Source organism: Argopecten irradians, chromosome 5 (assembly GCF_041381155.1).
Source record: "Argopecten irradians isolate NY chromosome 5, Ai_NY, whole genome shotgun sequence".
Classification (NCBI taxonomy): Eukaryota; Metazoa; Mollusca; class Bivalvia; order Pectinida; family Pectinidae; genus Argopecten; species Argopecten irradians.
In genome coordinates, this window is record NC_091138.1 from 28,064,605 (window position 1) to 28,087,623 (window position 23,019).

The 23,019-nt window shown below is 36.2% G+C and overlaps 2 protein-coding genes across 6 annotated transcripts in view; one reads left to right on the top strand and one right to left on the bottom strand.

The window, feature by feature from the left end:
* The first annotated feature begins 1,000 nt into the window (after nucleotides 1-1,000).
* On the top strand, nucleotides 1,001-18,101 carry LOC138323414 (uncharacterized). The gene is made up of 17 exons (XM_069268018.1): nucleotides 1,001-1,161; nucleotides 8,332-8,421; nucleotides 8,573-8,739; nucleotides 9,007-9,180; nucleotides 9,613-9,778; nucleotides 10,104-10,248; nucleotides 10,565-10,693; nucleotides 10,840-10,925; nucleotides 11,377-11,568; nucleotides 11,953-12,134; nucleotides 12,751-12,892; nucleotides 13,028-13,399; nucleotides 13,741-14,052; nucleotides 14,320-14,505; nucleotides 14,821-15,011; nucleotides 16,571-16,751; nucleotides 17,289-18,101. Exons 1-17 carry the CDS (start codon nucleotides 1,071-1,073, stop codon nucleotides 17,393-17,395), a joined length of 2,913 nt encoding a protein of 970 aa, XP_069124119.1. The 5' UTR covers nucleotides 1,001-1,070; the 3' UTR covers nucleotides 17,396-18,101.
* Nucleotides 18,102-18,228: 127 nt separating this feature from the next.
* Nucleotides 18,229-23,019, bottom strand: part of LOC138323415 (uncharacterized) — a 30,982-nt gene continuing 26,191 nt past the window's right edge. For all 5 annotated transcript variants that reach the window (XM_069268020.1, XM_069268022.1, XM_069268021.1 and 2 more), the window contains 2 exons: nucleotides 22,509-22,890; nucleotides 18,229-19,618 (listed from right to left, as the gene is read on the bottom strand). In XM_069268020.1, coding sequence (XP_069124121.1) covers nucleotides 19,339-19,618; nucleotides 22,509-22,890 — 662 coding nt within the window. In that variant the 3' untranslated portion in view covers nucleotides 18,229-19,338. The remainder of the gene's footprint in view (nucleotides 19,619-22,508; nucleotides 22,891-23,019) is intronic.

A 23,019-nucleotide genomic window follows, 5' to 3' on the forward strand; every position in this document is an offset into this window, starting at 1 on the left:
TACAAACTCTAGAGTAATTCAGTGATGAAAAGGAAGTTACAATATTGAAAGAATTTAGATTGATGTTATATAGCGGGAAAGGAGCCCATCTTTATCAATGATAACATTTAAATATACAATTAATGACCCTCGAGTGTTTGTACTCAATTTCCATTCTCTACATCGATGTTTTATTTTTGGTTTAAATAATGAGACCTGCATTCATACCAATTTCAAATTATTCGAAGTATAAGTTATTAAAAGACAATTATGTTTTTAGTATTATTTCAAACACATACACAATACGAAAAAAATAGGTCATTACTTATACTGCAAGTTACCTTACAATTTTCGTATTAACTCAAACGTACTACGCAAGAAAAATACAAAAAAAACAGTGATGTGTTTTCGAAAAAAAAAAATTGAACGCAAATACGTGAGGCTCCATCTTTAAAGTTGCGTATAGATGGAACAGCATGAACGTTGATTATGGAAAGGAAAACGTACCTTATTAGTACTTTGGTACCCTATACTTTATATTTCAAACCTCCGACAAAATACCATGGTATGAAAAATCACAATATAGCACAAATAGAAAAGAATAATTTATTTATTTATCAAAATCAATCAAAATGTGTACGTTTAACACAACTTTCGGGAGAGTAGAAAGGCAGCGACTTGTGTGCCCATTGTTACATAAGTATAATATATAAGAAAGGCTGACAGGAAGACATTTAATAACTGCTAAATCGAGTACAATGAAGCATTGTATATCACCGAAGCCCTATCAATATATTTTCATTCGCCAATATAACGCTAATCCTATGTTTTGTAAGCATAAGTGTATGTTTCACCGTGTTATACTCGTATCTTTTATAGAAGTACAATACCCATATATTACTTGGCAGTAAATTGTCCCTGAATCACAGCCCCATACAATGTTGACAGGTTGTTGTATATCTATAGCTACCTGTACAGCAGGCCCTAGCATGTCCAGTAAGATCTGACGTACGTGATAATAATGTGGAGTCATTGGTATCAAATCAGGTGGAACGCCTCTACCCAGGATGTTATAACGGGACTATGTTTTGATGAGCATGGACCGACCTGAGAAAATGTTCCCGTGTCTGATGCTGTATCTCATGGTATTTGGATTCTTATACGGAGAAATACAGTGCCAATGTAAGTAATGTACATTACTGTAGCTTACTAACTACTGTCTGTGATTTGGACTGTAACGATTTGATTTAAAGACAAATCGATACTATTATACCTTTATAACATGGCTAGCTTTATATACATACACGCATTTGACGAACAGACCTTTAAATCAGACATATATGTAAAATATTGAAATTGATTTTGCCTGACAGTTTAAGGTTTCTAGATATTTTTATCGATATTTGTTTATTTTCAAGGCTTTCGTTCAAATGTACAATCAAAAAGAAATATAGCTTGGCATTCATTCATTCACGTGACACACGTATAATTGGCGTACCTTTGCAGTAATAATAATTGTGGTGTTAAACCTGATGGCTTCGGCAGCACACGTTCAGTCACACACGATAATCCAATAATGTTTCTTCTATTGCGTAAATCTGTGGCAGACCGATACAATTCTTCTCAATTCTCTATGGCGTATATTTCTATAAGACGCAACAAACTTGACACTTTCCCAATCTACAATAGAATTTGCCAACAAAGTTTTAGTCATTTATATCCATCTATAGCCACAAAAGCTCGTAATCCGTGGCAAATTATTTCAAAACCAGTTTCTTTCAATTGATCAATATATTAGGGGTTGCAGGTAAAAAGGTGAACACCAATATAACAACGATTTACATTTGAGTTTTAAAAAGACTTCAGAAAGAAATAACCAGGAGCTCGGGAGAGGCGGCGTCCTTTGTCTTATCGACTATAACTGTCAAGGAAACTATGTCTAAGTCTCAACGATAATTTGATAATTTTATTTAAAAAATATTGTTGAAATCGATTTTATGATTTAATATAAAAAAAAGTTTGCTTACATAGTGGCCCTAATACGCCGCCGTACATATGACAGATGTATTTAATGATATTTATTTTCAAAATTAATAGTCTTCAAACCAATATCCATGTCAATACAAATTCAGATGAGTTTACTTTTTGTATTCAGTATTCAGAGAATCACTATCTATAAACAACCCGCATTGCTAAGGATATACTGGTAGTTCTGCTCTACTTACCCGACAACACACCAATCATCATCATGTTTACCGTTACTGGCACAACTTCCGGGTTCTATTTACAAACCTATTGTTCGCTTTCTCCATACATGATTTCATTTATGCATAAAATCTGCATCTGTGTTGGGTGTGTACCTTATAATAATAAAAAAAAACAAAATAAATAAAAATTAGATATTATTCGACATTTTAGTGTTCTTTAAAGCTATAAATGACTGAAATTCAAGTTATAAACCACCAATTCATACATACTCGCTTGAACAGGTAGGCGACTTTCGACATTATGGCTAGAATAATATATATATATAAGTGCAATTTTGAAAGCTATTTTCCATTTCAACCTTTTTGTTTAAGTTGACACTATTATTATCTTTATTTCCTCCAAAATTGAAGATTACATAAAGAATGACATTTAACATGAAAACAAGAAACAAAACAAGCAAATAGATATTTACAAAATATGTACAAGTTCAAGTCTAATAATTAGTAATTAGTTGAGATTATTCAAAGCAATAAGGATCGCATGCTTTCAGGAGTCTATACAAAAAAGATACATTTCCTAATCTAAACTCCTCTAAGGCACTGTTTGAGAAATTATAGGCAAATTCTTTACCCAACAAGGTGTTACATAAATCAAAATCTGTTAAATTGTGAAGCGACGACATGAATTCTAATCCAAAATTATTCACCAAAAAACACCAGTACTCGTCACGAATTTCGCTATTTTTATCACAATGCAAAATAATATGGCTAACATGATCATTAAAAAGTATTCCACAATATTGACATAATTCTATACAATTTGATATTCGTGAGTTTACACAAACATTCAAAATACAATGTACATGATTATTATACTGTGGGAACTTTACAGCGAGTTCCCAAAGAAAGTGCAACCTATTTTTAGGGTGAATATATTTGAATCTAATAAAACTTTATCATTTGACATACGTTCTAGACGCGATCTTTCATCAAATTTGTAAACATTTTTATAAACAAGTTTTCGCCAATATTTTTTACTAGGAGAAGTACCAGATTTAATATAATTAGTAAAAGAATCATACAATGAGTATTTCGAAATATACTTATGATGTCTGGTATGAAACCTTGTTGTTTTTCTGCATTCAAAAAATACGTAAAAAATCTGGTGACAAAAATTTTGTGAATCAAGAATCCACTATCCATGGCAATAATTCTTCTTACAAACAATAATTTTCTTATGTCAGTATACGATTCAATGGTAACCCACCCGAGCAATGAAACACACATGTCAGTCCTGGTATTCATCCTAAAGACTTGAACACATTTGACAATAAAATTCTGCGTTCGTTCTAGCATATTTATCCCTGAGTTATTAAGACGCCACAACTCACATCCGAATAGAGCATATGGATAGATCTTAATTTTGACTAATTTGGCAATACAGTGTAGTTGCAGGGTTAAGAGGATTAGGATGAGCACCTGACTTTAGAAATGACATAATACCAGTTTTTAACTTACAACATGCCCTTTTAGTTCTTTTGACACTTTTTCTATAGTGATTAAACAATATACCAACGTGTTTGATTTCAGTAACTACTGGTAGAACACAATTGTAAAGTAAAATATTAGATACATTATACTTTGTGCGTTTATTGGAAAAAATCATAATATTTCTTTTAGTTGAAGAGAACGTAAACCGCCACTTCCTACTATAATTTTCAAATATGTTTACCATGTCTTGCAAACTTTGATAACTTGTACTTTAAAGACACAAAGCATCTGCTGGAGTGAGTATATTAACAATCAATGTGCCTTTACCACATTTTTCTATTTCCTTTAATGATTCATTTATGAAAATCAGATAAATTTTGGAAGAGAGCGACCCCCCTTGTAAAATTTCTCTCTCCATTAAAACACTTTTGGACATCAAATTTTTATACATTACACAACTCTTAACATTGGTATACATTTCCTTGAGGATAACCCATACTTTGCCTATAAGCTCCATTTCATGAATTTTGTAGAGCAAACCGGCGTGCCACACATTCTCAAACACCTTGTTGCTGTCTAAAAATGCTACATAACTTGCATTTGAATTGTGTTCTAAATTGTAATTAATGCATTCATGTAAATTAAAGTATGTACATAGACTACATAACTGGCTTTGGTACGCGGACTGTTGTCTGTTTGGAAAGCTCTTCGAACATAAAACAGAGCTTATTCTGTCCGAAACTATCATCTTAAACAACTTAAAAATCACTGGTAATAATGTAATGCCCCTATAACTGTCCGGATTTTCTTTTGGCTTTCCTTGGCCCTTATATGAGGTAATAATGAAACCTTTTTTCCAATGGTTAGGTACATACTCGTTATCTATGATCATATTAAATAAACATGCAATATAATCAAACATTTTGCCACCATGTTTAAAGTGTTCGTAAACTATGTCATCATGCCCTCCAGCCCTGTTGGTGTTTAGTTTTTTTTACATAAATTAGATATTTCAACACTGGTAACAGCGGCATCGAAAAAACAGTCCTTCTCAGCTTTGACATTAGACTTTTGTATTGATAAAGTTTGCGAATTCAACATTAAATAAATCACTATGATTGTCTTTAAATATTGTGCTAAAATTTTAATGCAACGCACCTAGTATATCAGAAGGTTCTCTAAGAGTTTTTCCATTATATTTCAATTCTGTTATATATAGTATGCGTTGTTTTCCGTGCTTTTCTATTGTAAAGTTGCCAAAATAAAGTTTGATTTAACTCGCCAAATTTATTAAGTTCAGAAAACTGTGTTGACATATACTTATCGAATGCAATTCGTAAGTGCCTACGGAAAGTACATTTGCTTTCTTTATAGCTTAAGAAACTAACGTCTTCTGACCTTGGCCTACCATTCGCAATCCAAAGTTTCCTTTTATATGTCACAATATTGTGCCATTATGATAACTCCTTACTCCAATATGGTTTCATTTTTTTTTAATTTACTTGTTTGCATTGTTTTATTTGCGGCACACTTAAAAGAACGTTCAATACTGATATAGAAAGTTTCAATATTTTCAATTGTTCCTGAAGTGGGTATAGTAACTGAAACTAGATATTCGCTGTGACATTCATTATATTTCTTCAAACAATTATTGATTCTTGCCTTCTCCCAATTGTATTTAACATAACCCGACCTAGCGTTTAACGGTGCCGAGACCGGTTAAGATAAAGAACATATACCTGGACGATGTTCTGATAACTTGTGAGAGTCATCATCCAGTACTTCACAATAATTTACTAGATCTTCAAAACTTGTCTGGATTAGGATATGATCGATCGTCGTACATTTCCCTGTTACAGGATAAAAATATGCTCAGGTCCGAGGCAATTTTCCTGGACATTTACAGATAACATATTGGTTCTATCTAAAAATGATTGGAACACAGATGACCTTTCATTACTATCGAAGTTACATCGGTCTCCTCTAATTTTAACATTAAGGTCACAAATAATAATAACTCTTCCTTTCGGAGAATTCACTTATACCAACGACTCTAGTAGTTCAGTATGCTCAATGAATACTTCAATAGATCGAGAGGATGCTGGCATATAAACTGAAAAACAATACAGAAACTCTTTGTTAGGTGTTTGGATTTCCACGCCTACTATTCTAGGACTATCGATAGTTAATTCTGTCAATATTAATTTATCAGATTTACAAAGAATTGCTACACCTCCCCTAATATTACATTTGTAACGAAACGGGTCAGTTTCATACACAGGTTTAACTATAGGCGTATAACCGCATTGTCTAAATGTATCAAAAAATGACAAATTATATTCTCTAATCCAATGTTCAGATATACCACAAATGTCCACTTGGAATTTATAAAGGCATTCTAGCAGATAATGAGTACCCGCCATCACACCGTCGATATTCCAACACATGATATTAAGTTTGTCAACCATCATTAATTTGGTTAAGAAAGACTTGTCTCGGGATCCATTCCCTCATGCCGATTCCGCTTGGCCAGAAATCCCTTGCCGTCACTGTAGGGGTATCATCTGCAAGGATGTTCAACTGTGCAGATGCAGTCGACTTCCAACGACTTTCAAAATACCTTAAGTGAGTAACACGGACACCGGCTTTGTCTAGGAAATCTCTTATGGCCAACTCAGACGCTACTTTCCTGTTCATTCCATGTATGTAGAAACGACTAACCTTTCTTTTAGAGGACCTACGAATTTGTCAGCTAAATCTGGCCCGCTATGCCTAGAAGTTTGCAACTCACTAACGAGAATTTTGCTACGTTCTGACATCGTTTGACACATTGATGAAGGAAAGTGCACAGGTATCGTACCAACATGATACAACATCGCTATATTGACGAATCTCTTGTGGTTTTGTACCTGTTGATCTGTCGATATCGCCTTTAGGGCGCGCGATGTTTGCTTTCTGTATTTCCACTGTTTTCCTACTACTATCAGTGTCATTATTAACGACAGTCCTGGTGTGGGATTTTGGCCTGTATGGTTCTGTTATGGTCCTCGCCTGTTGTACTGCATGAAAAGAAGTCTCATTAAGTCTCACTATTGCTAAGTAATATCCTCTATTTTATTCTTTTATTTTAGTGTGCAGTAATATTCACTTCATTTTCTAGTGTGTTTTTTTTATCTCAGAACTCCCCAGTATTTTTGTTGTCAATGACTCGTATGTAAATATTCGGTTGCCATATTTGTGCCAATACAATCCAAATATTGGATATGCCATTACTAACTGATAGCGTATTGATATATTTACTTTAGATCTGTGTTGCTAATGTATATATAAGTATTTACCCCATGTCTACAATTAATTATTGATTTCTTCTAAACTCTACTAAATCGAGTTATATCATTCCACTTTTCATGTTCTCAGTCAAAAGTCTAAACGACAACCATGACAACGTGTATTTTGAATTTGATAGAGCCAGAAAGTGACCATACTAGTAACTCCTTGTTTAGGTTAAGTGAGATTTAAACACGTTCTGGTTGTATGGTCATGGGATAGGCCGTTACGCTCCACTGGTTTGGTCGGTTAGTAAATAGATACAAAAATAAGTAAATCAATAAATGAACGGATGGATTTTAAAGCATAGCAGTTTTAAAGACGAACACGGATATAATTTGGTGATGTTAAAGATCGTTGGCAATTACCAGACATTAGGCGTCATTCAGAAATACTTTTTCAATACATATAAACCATTTTAAATATGTACAATGTGTAGATCAAATTCTATGGTCAATGCCCCAGTTTATATTTACATCTTTCTTTACCTTTACTTATATGACATAATTATTGATTGATTTATTCACACGAAAATACAGTTGCTCATTTATTTATTTATTTATAATCACAATCAAAATGACCACACATACTATTACTGTTGTTGAATGCCTTCATCAGAAAGTGCTCGACCTATCCACATGTGTCATCGACTAAGTAGATCCTACCTTTGCACTTTACTTGTGAATTGGCCAATCCTTACAGGTAGAAAGAAAGGTCCCACAATTTATATTTTTTTCTAAAGCGTCAGGATCACGTCTTTTACGTAGACGGTAATTTCAAAATTCTGGCATATATCCCACTCACAGTTCATATTGAAGTCTTCGAATAAGACAATATTAGATCAGTGTCCTCTCGTCTTCCGGTTATTAAATAGGATATAACAGCAGTACAACTTGACAAAAATCATATGATAAATATGACACTATTACATGATACCAAATATTATTAGATTTTCACAGCTAAAGAACTCTACAAAAATCAAAACATTGAAATATTTAAGTAAAATTATTAAAGTTCTCTTTAAAAAGTTATATAATTTCTCCTCCTTCTATATTGCATTTGTTGAATGTTGTAAATATGTTTCTCTATGTACACTATATTTTGTACAGAGACTAAAGAAATTTTGACACGGAAATATTCAGTTGAATACAGGACAATTCTTATGGCGATACTTTAGTTTTTCATTATTCATTGGAACAGAATGTAATCGGTTTTATCTAATATATTTTTCACTGATTAGTATAACAAACGAATACCAACACATCATAAGGAGTAGCTGGTGAAAGAAATACCCACCAGACTGATCATATGTTTGACTGTGTTTCAGCGATCCAGTTTGACTCCGGGGAAGCATTCACGGCGATAGACCCCTCCACCGTGACCGGTGCTAGCGAATATGCCGACCCGAAAGACACAGGTAGAGGAAACATTTGGATAATATCAAATTATGATATAAGATTTTAATCATTGCAAAAACAACTCTTTTTTTTGAAATTTTGTAGCATTATTTTTTTTATTTGTTCCGAGGTAATACCGAAACAACAGTATATATGTTCTTGTCTCCTTAGGTTCCTACTTGTTCCAGTCGGATGACTCCATGGACCAGAAAGCACTCTCTCTGAGTGTTCTGGTGGAACACTTCCGGTCGGCTACTTCATTCTACTTCCGGACCCACCCAACTTTCATCACATGCCTACAAGCGACTATAACGAGTCTGAGAAAACAAGATCTACCGGTAGGCAATCCCGTATGACTGGACTCTAGCCCTCATACCAACGATTGTAACATCAAACATAGCTTATTCCAGACTTTGATTGGTTAACGTTTGTTTTTTTGTTGAGGTTGATATTCGCTGAAATAAGACAACTGTTTGATATTTCCACCTTTCCATACAAATTGTGACATTAAGTTTTGTTGATATTAGTCCTACAAAATCTATTGTCATTACTTATAAGTTCCACCAGGGAATTACTCTATACTACTCTGTGTTGAATATGTTCAGGTCTACGTTAACTCAGCATTTAAGACAAACTCTGATGTAGCCGGAAGCACCAAGATCCAGGACATTTACGCCAGAAGTGGTACGGGAGCCACCTTAAAGTTCCGACCAGGAGTACTGGGGGACATCCGGGACATTGCTGATACTGCAATCAACATGTGTGCTTCCATGTTCTCGGTAAATAACGCTATACACTGACAGTCATGATAATTAACTTGCGATTCATAGTTAGTTACATATGAAACTTGCTACTTAAGTCGCATGCGGTGAAATAATATCCTTTGCTGTGTTCTGAACAATACAATGCTATAGACATTTCAACGATTCATCAACGTTCAAACAAAGCTCAAACATATAACATGTATAAAACAAGATTTTAAATGAAAGAAAAGGATTTTCTTGAAAAAAACCCCAACAAACCCAATGAAACATTGAGTGTTCTGACATCGTTAAGAAGACCCCAACGTACTATTTGCCAGACAAGTCGTATTGGTTAAAATTGCTCTACTGTCGGTTACAATGTATGTGGTTGTTGTTCAGAATAAAGGATTCTAGCCTCCATGTTTCGAAGTACTTCGTATGTTGAGTGGCGCTTTCTTTCGTCTGTAGGTGATCCAGCGTGATGTGGGCGTGGTGCTGATGATGGACTCGGTCCATATCTTTATGACTGGCCGACAGGATACCACACCACAGTTCTCAGTTGACGGCTACACGGGCGGTATGACCAGCGCTACCTTCCATATATACGCAATGGCTAAACTTGGGGAGGCAACCGGTAAGGACAGAGTGGCTTTAACACAATCTACATGCAATATCCACCTATGTCAAGTTATGTGTTAACTGCTACACATTCATGTCTTTTGCCCGAAAATTGTAATTAACTAGAATAGGTTAAATCACACATTATTTTTTAACTTCATAATAATTACCATATTGCCATATCGAATCAGTTTGCTAGTATCTATGGATAGTAACTTTGTGGCAGGAGACTCCCAGCTGTATTTCACCGATATCTAAAGTACATTTATTTTGACAGTTTTCCTTTTTCAATTCGCCAACCAATCCTGACATCCCGTCTGTATTTTCTTTATTTTCATCAGAACCTACCATTATCCCTACTGACTGCAGTGCTTTCGCCAGTGTTCCCAGTGGCTCGATGTTTCCTTCCTGGGCCACAGATGCAGGGAGCGTGGTGGGAGATCCCGATGTTCCTATTCTGAGAGAAAATACTGTTGATTTTGGCAGGTAAGACTTAAATTTTCTGAATGGCCCCACTGTGACCAACTGTTTGTCTCTTTGGAGTAAACTACACTTGTTTGGCATAGTTGATGAAGTGAAGAACGCTGTTGTTTCCAAATAATTTTCCACTTAGTTTATTTGTAAGATATTAGAGCGTAAATATTATATCTAGGCGTCTGTGTGTTTTATATTGCTTCTCTACTAACAGAAAAAGCAAAACTGAACTTTAGATTATAGAAGGAGCTTTATTACTTAGTTGATAATGCAACATAGTTTGTGATTCAGCATACAGCCAAACATATACTTTTATTGTTGGTCATAGACTAACCCAGTACATGGGAACCAATGTGGAGTTCGAAAATCACGAGAGGACCTCGGCTTGGTGTGGATCTGTGGGTCAGGCGTGTATAGACTGTCGGACCGGCATCGTTGGAAATGCTCTTACTCAAAGGTAGGTACTAGTAACATATTTATCTAGGTATTGTTCAAGTAACAAGGACAGTCGAATTCAAAGGATGCAACGTTAGTGATTGTTTCAGCACATGTTTCTTGTTATATTTTATTTTCCTATGGCATATTTTGTTTATCTTGTTACAGATGTGCAGCGAGGACGATGAGTTACCGAATGTATAAGGTGATAAACACACTGCAGACGTTTGTCAGATTTAACCTAACAAGTACAGGTAAGGGTCAAGACATCTATATACACGTATCCAGTAACAGGTATGATATTCTTACCTGGTATCATTGATAACTGCCATCAAGAAATAACGGTGCGAATGGTTTGTGCACGCATCTATCGGCTGAGAACATATGTCATTACTATCAAATTTAATGATGTATCACGACTGGTTCTCGTTTATCAACGTTATCAAATTAAAAGTAGAATTTAACAAAGTATTGAAGGACTTCAATATTATCATTAATTTATGAAAATTCCCAGGCTTAATAGTAGATTAAAGATTGTGTGGATATTTTCATATGTCTGAGCATCTTGAAGAATTGAACAATAAACACCGTTTAGGTCCCAATGCAGTTTTGTTTATAGTTTGCTTTGTCGAAAGATACATGTTTCCAGTAGGGAACAGTACATTTTTGGCTTGGTTTAGCAACAGATTCACATTCTCCTTGTAGACACACTGAAGGTGGTGAAGGCTTGGGACGAACCCTATGCGGACGCCACAAGTGGTGACGTGTCCTATAGTCGTCTACACACTGAGGGCCGAGCGGTGGTGGTACAACTTGTCTCTACAAATACCGCCAGTAACTTAGAGGAGGTCGGCCATTACGCCCTCTGTGCTGGAGCAGACTTCGTCTCACATCAAGGTAGGTAACTCTAGAAAGTATTTGGTAGGTTATTCATATAGTTATTGATATTTATATCATTACAGATTCAGTATCTCAAAAGTTAATTAATATTGCTATCAAACGCGTATAAAGCAGTCACACTCATCATAATGTCAGCCATTTTCGATTCAGTTGACATCTGACAATAGTTGATGGGTTTAAAAACTTGCAACGGGCAATATAGGGAGTCTGAATAAGTTTAGTCTCCATGTCTATCAAACGTACAGATGTTAAATACGGTGTTTTCTAAAATGGTCTGTGCGCATTTTTTTTTTTTTTTTTAATTTTTTTTTAATTTTTTTTTTTTTTTTTTGTTTCCTTGAATAAAAGGTGTAGACTAAACAATAAGAATATTGTATTTAGGCGACAGGCTGGAGATAGCCGTGAAGAAGATGAAGGGGACAGCTGCCAAGACGACAGCTTTCGATATTGCCACGTTCATAGCCGTAGATCCACCAACGTATTTGGCTACTGACTACGACTTTCCACCGGAGTTTACCGACGATGACAAGGAAAATTATCCATTGTTCTACGGGAAAGGACGGGTATGGACGCACTTCTCACGAAGAGGTTTTAAAAGCTAAAATGCTTCATTATTCTGATGCTAATATGGCATAGTACGTTGCATTTTGAAAGAAACATTTATACGGTATAGGTTAGCTTCTGTTGTAGCGGAAAAGATATCACCTTCTGACTGACTTTTCCGCTACTGCAAGGTCCCTCTATAAAGGTGTGGGAAACCAAATCAGGTACGACCGACCATCGATTATGTCTTGTCAAAAACTATTCCGATCAAACACGGCTTTGACACATACCTGGATGTTAGTAGGGGATGTTATTCTAGCTGTAGACGTCGAGTTTTTAACTTTATCACCATTATTTAATCAGGTAGATGCATTTGAATCTAATGTTGAGGATTTCTCGGCTAAAATCGACCGACATTTTGTAAACTGCCGCCGCTATCATCCAGGTATGTGTCAAAGCCATGTTTGATCGGAATAGTTTTTGACAAGACATAATCGATGGTCGGTCGTACCTGATTTGGTTTCCCACACCTTTATAGAGGGACCTTGCAGTAGCGGAAAAGTCAGTCAGAAGGTGATATCTTTTCCGCTACAACAGTAGCTAGGTATAGGTCATACTTATTTTTTCCTATTTAAGGGTCATATCGAGTTGTCCGAGGGTGCTTTCCTGCATCAGTTCATGTCAGCAGATGACACATTCCAGTATTTCCGTCTTCATCCTAGTATTCCCACGTGCTACTCCAGTCTCTTGGCGCAGCTCAACCGTGACACCGATAATGGTATGTCAATATAATAGTTTAGCTACAAATGATGGACCGTCAATATTAATGATGGAAATGAAACCCTAAACAAACTACACACTTAAATACATATGAGATATTTTGGATATAAAGGTTATTTTCTATTTATGGCAGGAGAACTGATAGAGCTTGAGGTCGTTAGGGCTTACCTTGCCGATCCAGAACAGCCATCTTTGTTTAGTCAGGCGACAGATGACCGTTACAATACCCACACCTTAGGCGTTGCAATGCAGCTGAAGTTTGCTGATAATACGTCTTCGAATTACAATTCAGCATTTCTATTGGAGGAAATAATCAAAACATGTGCTCCTCTTTTCCACCTGCACGAGGAAGCCATGGGCCTTGGACTCTACTCCGATAGCGTATTCGTTGACATGCGGGACTTGTTTGAGGTGTGGGTTGAGTCTGACACCCTCATTCCATATCCGGAAATGGACTTTCATGCCTACGATAATTTCCTTGAAACTCTACACACAGCAGCAATTGGTAGGTTTTGCTTACTTAAACATTTATAGATCATGTATAACTTCTACACCTTAAAATTGCAAAAAAATAAAATAAAATAAAATAAAAAAAAATGGATCATGAATTATTTCTGCCTTCAATCTTTTAAATTTCCAAATTTGGAAATATTTTCATTTTACATTCGAGGCGGCCTGTAAGACTCGCTGAAATGTAGTATTACAAATCAATACATTGGTGCAGAATCGAAAGAGAAAAATGGGAATTGGCCGAAGGCGTTTGTGATATTTGGGAAGAGAAAAAGTTGCTAATTGAATAAGTCTGAATGTGATTAGCCAATTATCATATTTACTTTATCATTAAAGAGGGAAGAATAGTGGACCCAGACGATCCTGTAGAAGCTTGTAACCTTGCCGTCATTCCACTTAAACAGTCACCTACATACCGTTACCAGTTACCGGAAATCTTAAACCGCAGGCGTAAACGTTCAGCACCAAATGATGTTTGCACGCCTGACGGTAGCACGGCCTTCTGCCAGTCGACAGTGTCCCACAGAAACTCGGAGGCTGAACTCGTGTGGGCGGATATGAACCGCCATTACATTTACCATGAACCCGCCTCTGAACTACAGGAAGCTATTGAAGGCTGCTTTAACGACTGTGGAACATGTTTGGAAGGTAAGTTTCCGTGTCTAAAGAAGTCGAGTTGGTAGATTTGTTCCAGACAAGCTCTAATTTACTTCGTAGTCCTATATTTGAGCATGTATATGTTAAAAACGGAAATCAACGACATTGTGGCCAGTACAAAATGTAAATGCTCGGAAAATCCAAGAATCTCCACATGAGAGTGTTGAAATATTATGTGAATCATTCAAACGTCATTAAATCTTTGAAATACTAACGAATTTTCACGTATTTCATATTTTGTTATTGATTGTGTTTTAGGGTATATTTACGAGAGGAAACACATGCACTGTAGTAACATGATCCACTGGATGCCTTATCCAATGCTCAACGACGACTATAACGTCACCAACTTTTTTGCGCGTGATTTAGTGTGGAGTAAGGAGTTGGCCTGCTTCCTGCCTAGCCACCACTGTATTCATAAAGCTCCCGCGTATGCTAAATTAGGTATGCTATTTTATACCATGTGTAGCCTTACTTCGTATGATTTGCTTCTATGTTTTCGGGTTTTTTTTATTAAGGCGAAATCATATTGGAATTATCTGAAGTCTTTGACATCTTGTCACTCACGTCTTTCTTGTCTGTCCTAATCAACAAATTATTTTCTATTTCATGTATATGTATTTAAATTAAGTAAGCTGTGTAGTGTCTTGGATTATTTAACGAATTGAATTGTGTAGTCTTTTATTTTCTGTCTTTATTATCAGACCCTCATGTGTATCGTACCGTTTAATAAATTATGGTTTCTTGTTTTCTGTTTAGCCCCTCATGGGTATCGCATATACCGACCTAATCCCAATAAGGCCCAAAGCGAGGAGCTGTATTCCAAAGAAGATAACCCATCTCCTCTAATGTCAATCCTAGAGGAGACATATGCCATCCACGCTAAGGGCGAGGTCACATTCTGGGTTGAGGACGAGGTAGACATAACGCCCATGGAAATCCCGCTTAAGGTATTTATCAACAGAAGGGAAGGAACTTGCTCTATAAAAAAAGGACGGGCTTGCACATAAAAATCCTAGTATGAGTTATTCATGGTCTTGTAAAGTTGAAACATCTATGTCGATCCTTCAAAGTCTTGCATGTAATGTTAAATTAAAATAAAAAAAATAACCTAAACGTAGATGATTTATCTAAAATTAATGATACTGAAATATACTTTTGGAAGTTTTGGAAGTCCGGAAATGGAAACCTGAAGTCGTATCCGTTTATTACGATCAACCTACGGGTTCTGGGTGTTTAGTGCGTGTGTTGTTTGGTGCGTTAATATGAAGGACACACAATTAACGACAGTATGGCTTTTTCCAAGCTTAAAACGAAAGACACGCAAAGTCAAAGGACGACAGATGAAATATCGAAAAGTGACACCTCGCAAATTATAGTGACACAGAATAGATTCTACTTTATACTTAGATAGTCCGCTAAACCCTGCCTAAATTATTAGGCTTTTTATCATGTTTTTGCCTAATATAAAATCTATATATTAGGCAAAAAAATAAATTAAAAAAAAACAACTTGTAATATAGGCAGGTTTACCGGACTAGATTCTATTTAGTCATCTAAATAGGAAGAGGCCACCATATCTAGATATGGGATTAGTGTTCCAAAATACCAACCTAGAGTAAATTCACAATCTACTGACAAATACTCTTGTTGGAACGATATAGAGAAATAAAACTTCCCGTCAAGATAGACTTTAGGAAGACAACATTTCGTATACTGTATTTTTCTATCAGTGCGACTTTTATGCCTTATAATACGAGGCGCTGTTTTTATATTCATTCATTCACCCTAACGTAAATAAATTCCACCAATCTATCCTGAAATTCCCTTAGAGTCACTCAAGATACATGTAGGACTTATAATGGGATTTTCATACACTTTGTACTAAACATTAAAGCATGATTATCAGGTACAGGTAAAAAACACACCTATACATTTGATTTTATAAATTTGTTTATTAATACCAAGCATTATCATTTTCCGTATCATTTAACCATGAAATTAAAAAAAAACAATGACAAATTAACTCCAAAAACGACCGAAATGGGATGCAAATAGACGCTCATAAGGTGTATCTAATTCCTGTTTCATAGATGACATCCTACATAGAATATTTCTGTAACTTCTTTCCATAGCCTTCACTATAAGTATTCGCCTTCATAAAGTGCATCTAATTCCTGTTTCATAGATGAAATCCTACCTAGAAAACTTCTGTAACTTCTTTCCATAGCCTTATTCGAGTTTCATGTTATCACATATTACATATTTTAAACAAAGACATGGTATTAAACCTTTTGATCGAGCTCACTTCATTATTTGTTTCCCTCTCTTGCTTGCACTCCTAAAATGATACTAAACAATAGAGGTTGGGAATGCTGATGGAACGCAAAGGCATCCGAAAAAGACCAAATTCTGTGATATATGATAGAGGGCTCAGTGTCATATCTGGCACTATTATCTAAAAACGGTTTAATGATTTGTAGAAATGTTCAACTTTTTGTCTTTACAGACGGTGATGATGTACAATCATGACGTCACACTTGTCATTATCTACGTCAGAAACGCTATGAGTCTCAGTGCTGTGGCTGAAGTGGTAGAGAATTTAATCCAGAATATGGCCACAACTGGATGTACACTGTATACACGGAAAATAATTACGCCATATACCATCGAAACCGTCCCTGCCTCACGTAAGTGTAAATTTTTCTCTTATTGGTCAAATCGAATGATAACAGTCACATTTTTTTTCGGGAGGGGTCGGGGATTGGGGGGAGAGCCTTCTTTCGAGCAGATTTGCTTCCTGGATAAAAACTTTGGTATTTTTAATAATTTCTGGGTCACATTACGGTGTCTTGACATATTACTCTAGCCCTCCTACTTTTACAACAGCTATATTATATTCAGGGTTACCTCAATATATAAAATCACATCGTTTGATAGTAAATCCGATAAGGTTGTGCTTGTCAGCTTGATCGAATATAAGTATGCGTGTACTAGTTTTATTCATTGTGCTGTTACCTTTCACAATTTTTCAGATACAATATGTATTTCATAATGTAATGTTTATCAAATTACTGTAGCTATGTAAATAAAACAGCATTTAATGGCCATTTCATTGAAATTATATTTTGAATTATCGTCATGTTGCATATCACTTGATTTTAGAGAAAATGATCAACTGTTACAAAGGCGAGACAAAGTACTATATGTCGCATTTTGTCTTACAGATTTGGTGAAAAGAGATACAAGAGCTGAAAAGATTATGCGTGACATTGAAATCGGTAACAGGTACCGAGCTTTCGATGCTGAGTTTATCGGACTTAACTCACCCTAAGATATACATGTCTACGATATCAGCGATTCCTCTCTAACTCTACTTCAGGTGCCAAATGGCTTACGATATGTTTAAAACAAGACGTTTATAACTTTTACTGTATAAACTATCAAAGTCAAAATGAAGTCTATGAGGGTATAAATGACACCAAAAACATGATCATTAAGACGTTACAACCTTTGACATCTTGGGAATTATATCGTCGTTGATAAACAGGTCTCCTGGTCCAACTTAATACAGAGACCCCAAAATGAGTTGATAATGTAAATATAAGCACTCAAATATCTTCCTATACGCCAGCGTGCATTACGCATGCAAAGCTCCCTGCATCTGTACAAACCATAGATTCCATAGGATTCCATAGATAAGTGCCTAATCAAATTTACACATAAATTATCAATTGACTATTGAGGGCGCTGGTTTCAATGCTATTACCGGTAATATATATATACAAACTTACACACATGTTGACAATGTAAACTATCAAGCCTATAATGTTATGTGCATTTCTGTCATACAACTACCTTGTCGATAGCTTGACCAATCAACATATCTGTTAAGCTATAGTATGTTTTTTAATGTTCTGTGCTGAAATCGATTCAGCTCTTCTTTTTTTACAACATATACAGTAAATTATTTTATATTTTTACCTGTGATTTCGAAATATCTGTGATCATCTTAGCAATAAATGCATTTTTATAACTTTGTTCCTTTTTTGTTGTCTTTTAAAATAATTAAATGATTCACTGGAACACTATATGACTTTTCAAAACAAAGGTGTATTATTTTGTTGTAGTTGTTTTAGCAATAGTTTTTCAATTAACACAAACCCGTTCATGATTGACCACTTTATTGGGTGTACATTAACTGTACAAGACAATGCATGTTAACTCATCAATATTTGCCGTGTATGATATATCCCTTTTGCATCTCGATATAAATATATATATAAATTAAACGTGTAAAAGATCTGTTAATATGTCACATTTACAAATAAAATCTCTATTGCACAATCTTTATTTATGGCGTAAATTTGATATGAACATTCCAGGAAAGAGGGTAGGACTACAATAGCACACGAAAGCGAGTCATACAAAAATCATCCAATCAAAAGAACTGTTTTATCACATATACGAACCACGTTACCATATGTTAGTAAGCAAGTTGGCTGTCAACTATATCCGATAATATCGCCACACCATTTGCTAACATAGGTAAGAAGACTTCTATCAATGATTCTAATATAAATAAGTACACTTATAGTACAATCACAGAAGTGTGCTGTCACACATTTAACATGTATAATAAATATTGCACATTTTCTTCGTGTCCGACCGTAAACGGTATATCGGTATATCTAACAATCGTATAGCAACCCATATACTCGAAATCTCAAACTATTTTCGAAGTTAATATACACTAATCTTATAGCCTTCCCGTTCGATGGAAGACATTTTCCTTTGTACTGTGGATAAATAAAGACTTTGGCGACTTATGTCACCATGGTAACTCTTGTGACTATGATAATCGTTAATAGATAACTCAACCATAGCATTCTAATGAAACCATGGCGACCATAGCTTGTTAAAGAGTCCACAATTCAAAGGGGTTACTACACTTCTAACTTTCTTATTTCAACGCTACATTTAGCACCATGTCAATATTTTATCTAAGTTCAAAAGTTCTTGGAAGACAATTTGGAACTTATTTCTCAAAAAGACCGGATTTGTCACTACACACCTCAAAACTCAAAGCTTTGCATGAATCTAAGACAAGTGAGAAATGTTTCAAAGCAATGGGCCAAGGCAGCTCGGACAAGGATGGTCTTTATAACTTATACATGAATATTCCAATATCGATAAACATCTTCGTTCCAATCCATTAATGGATCACACAAGTATATCAGCATCTTAAGTCTACTTGCTGTCGCCGAATGTTTGCACTTAGAAGTCTGACGTTCCGAAGCTCTCGTCGTAGGCGCTGTAGTTGCTCTGTGGAGCCTGCTGGTACTGTTTCTGTGCTGGTGGCGCCGGCGGTGGAGGCACGGGCTTGTAGGCCACTGGTGGTGGCGGTGGCTTCGTGTTCACCGCCGGTGCCGCGCGAGAGGTTGGTGGGGCACCCTGCTCATGCAGCATCCTGTATACGTACGACTCGCTCCAGTCACGTTCCCCAGTCTTAGTGTTGGCGGGGGCTGGTGCTGAGGACGTAGCTGTGGAGGACATTCTGTAGATACACAAGTCACTATGTCAGAAGGCTGGTAGATTAAAGTATTAATACACCTTTTCAAATTCAACAGAATAAAGCATATATGCTTACAAATACTGCAAACGTACTTATTTTAGCGCGATATAAAATAGCACAATCCAGTCGTTCAATGCATGAAATATCCGTTTTACTTTAGCGTTTCATGTAAATTAGCGCTACAAAGACAACTCAACTCGAAGAGCGTTAAAATAAAACTACCGCCAAAATTAAGTACGTTTAGAAATTAAATAAAATAAATGCGTAATAAAATAAGCTTTTAAAAGAGCGTTCAATATTCTATCAAAAATAAATGTAAAATTACACTTTAAGATTGACTGACAATATACTTGATGTATTTATAATGAAAGATTATATTGTGTCTTCGCATTAGTTTATTGAATTACTCCTCTACTTACCTTCGTGGAGTATTCAGTACATTATAAAGAGCATTATCATTACTAAATATTAAATATAGTATAACATTCCTGCATGATACATAATGCAACGGTATACCGATCATATTCTTATACCTTATCAGACAACACACCTGTTAATATTAATGTTTCCTCTCCATTTTATTCATTAATGGGCGTGACAAATGTTTGTGGGAGGGACCAACAGCTACATAGGGGGGTAAGATAACTCTAATGGCCTGTATAGTTATCCATGTAGTAACCGGGGACTAAAATTTCTCATGGACAACCAGGCGTCGTAAGAGACGACACTGCTTTTAAGATTGATTAGAATTGCTGGCATGTTCCCAATTTGTGAAATTGATCTGATAAGTTACTTAACTTCCTAAATGAACACATTTCTGGTCATAATGCATATTTACCTATTTTGCGTACAAAACGCAAACAATAACCAAATATAATGAACAGTCAAACAATAAAAGAAGCAGCCCCCTAAAACAAAGCTAACACTCCAATCTAATCTAAGACCACTGCAACCGTCAATAAAACAATGGATTTCACACTCACACAATTCTACCTGACAATAACTTACAATGGGGATACTAATGACTTTTGCCATCCGTTGTCATGCTCTATCATAGTTACCTCCCCTTATCCTACAGACTGGGAACATGCCAGTAGGTCTAACAGACTAATCACAAACGTGGTGGTGGACAAGGTGAAGGTCATGCTGTTAACACGGACACTAGTCAGAGTCTACTCTACCATTACAGGGTCTTGTGTGACGTCAGAAGTTCCACTCCACCAGTCCATGATAGTGACGTCAGCGTCAAGGTAATTTGCTTAAATTAGGGTTCTTATCATGCATCATTACTTATCATCTGATTAAGGTTTACAAATGTTGTTTTTTATATATATTTTATGGTATCATTTTGATGAACTATTTTTTCCAAGAAAATATTACGCCGCTACATTACCAATTAAACAGACAATTCACTCAGGTTAATTCTTTTACATAACCAAGAAGCAAGCCATGGCATAAATGTATTGTTCTATATTTCATTTGAAACATATAAGATATTGACAAATTTCACCTCAATGTTTAGCATTTTAATTGATACCGTTGTAATTACAAATCGTTGATCAATACGATTAAGCAGGTACAATATGTACGCTTTACTCATACCCGAGCCAGAGTCACGCGCATTAAACAAATGAACTACATAACCACTAAGGAGGTGATAAAATGATTTTTAGGTAAGAGAATTCACCTGATAAGGTAAACACACTACTGTCAGAGCGATTTAAACAGTTCTAGACAAAAGTTGCATTACTCTACGAGCAAGGCACAGGGTTCGGCATACAAGATGTTCGACCACAATGTGTAATGGCGGACAGCGAGCGAGTTTGAACATTTCACACGCATTTCACCACCATGGGCTTTTCTGGCATATCACAGTAAAACCGGCTGATCTAATTTCCATTAGAACTGGGTTTTTCCGATATATGTACAAATTTTAATTAGACTGAATTGTCCCTTTAATGCGTTCTAAATGGCGCTGCCAAAATTATTTGAAGTAATGCATGATAATAATCTATTATTGATGGAAATGTTTGCAATATGCTGCAATATATCATTTTGCAAATAGACTTAATGATATTTAATTAGTCTATACGAGTATCGTTATAGATATATATTCACAGAGAAATGAAGGCAATGAGTACGAGGTCAAGATCAACTGATACATAACATAAGATTTGTTAGAACTTCTATCCCCTAAAAGGTTGTTTATTTATATTGTTAATTCTTCATTCATAAATATCATTGCATGTCATCGAAAAGCTGCAGGCTATTAAAGTCGTCCATATTGTGACGCTTACATGCATGTGATGATAATATATATAATTGCTTGTGGTATTATTGATATATCTCTAGCTCTATTACTATTTGATATATGGTGCTTGACAAAGTCAAACTTGATTCAATAAGTCTTATTCTAATTATTTTGAATTTGTATCTACAGAGCCGAATGCGCATGCGCTGTGATATAAGACGGGATATAGACGTATCTGCACAATTTTTTAGGTAACATTAACACAGCACGGTAAAGAAGCATTGTTGACAGTCTAAATCTACTCTCAATAATGTCTTCGCCATGCCTATGCAAACTTTCCCATGAAGTCCTACGATTGTGTGTACGTCACTTCCTGTCATGGATCAGGCTACTATCATGGACTTAGTGGATTATGTGGTACCGCCACTACAGGTAAGGTGGCATGCCATGGCGGCCATTCCCACCTAGCTCTTAACTTACGGATATCGACCTTGTGTTTGACCTGTGAATGTGTCCTTTATATTGGCCCCGGAATACAAGCCCATGGGCGAATTGTACTGTAAGTGAACCACCCGGGGATCGCCACCGTCACCACCATAGGGCGCACCATTAGGCACCGACCTTACGGAGATCTGTCTCTGAGGCTGGGCTGGGGGTCTTGGTGACGACGGTTTGGGACTGACGGAGGGTGGGTTTCCTCGCTGAGGCGCCATCTGAGGAGGCATAAAGCTGTCTTGCTGTTCCCGCTCCCATGGTTTGATGACATTGGACGGTTTCAATGAACTGGACCATGCTGGTGGCTTTTCGTATCCATCCTCCGTTGTGTTTCCGCCGTAGTTCACTGGTCTCGACTGCTGTGCCGGTGGTGGTGGTGGTGGTGCCACGGGCTGGAACCTAGGAGGCTCTGGCTGCTTTTTCAACTTAGAATAATCCACTCCAAAGTCGACGCGGTCTTGCGTTTGAGGTTTGAATGGCTTTGGGCCCTTCTTGCCTGCTGGGGTTGCTGTAATGCATGGAAGACAATGGTCAGAAACGTACAAGTATTGAATTCGACACATTTACTCAAATGGGTACTTACCTCTGATCCCAAACGGTAATGCAAACCTCTTCTACAGGAATCAAAAAGCATGTT

Bases quoted from the DNA above. Each gene is read 5' to 3' on its own strand.
- LOC138323414 (XM_069268018.1), top strand. From the start codon at position 1,071: ATGAGCATGGACCGACCTGAGAAAATGTTCCCGTGTCTGATGCTGTAT. The intron at 10,694-10,839 runs GTAGGTACTAGT...ATCTTGTTACAG, and splicing joins GGAAATGCTCTTACTCAAAG to ATGTGCAGCGAGGACGATGA. The intron at 16,752-17,288 runs GTAAGTGTAAAT...TTTGTCTTACAG, and splicing joins CGAAACCGTCCCTGCCTCAC to ATTTGGTGAAAAGAGATACA.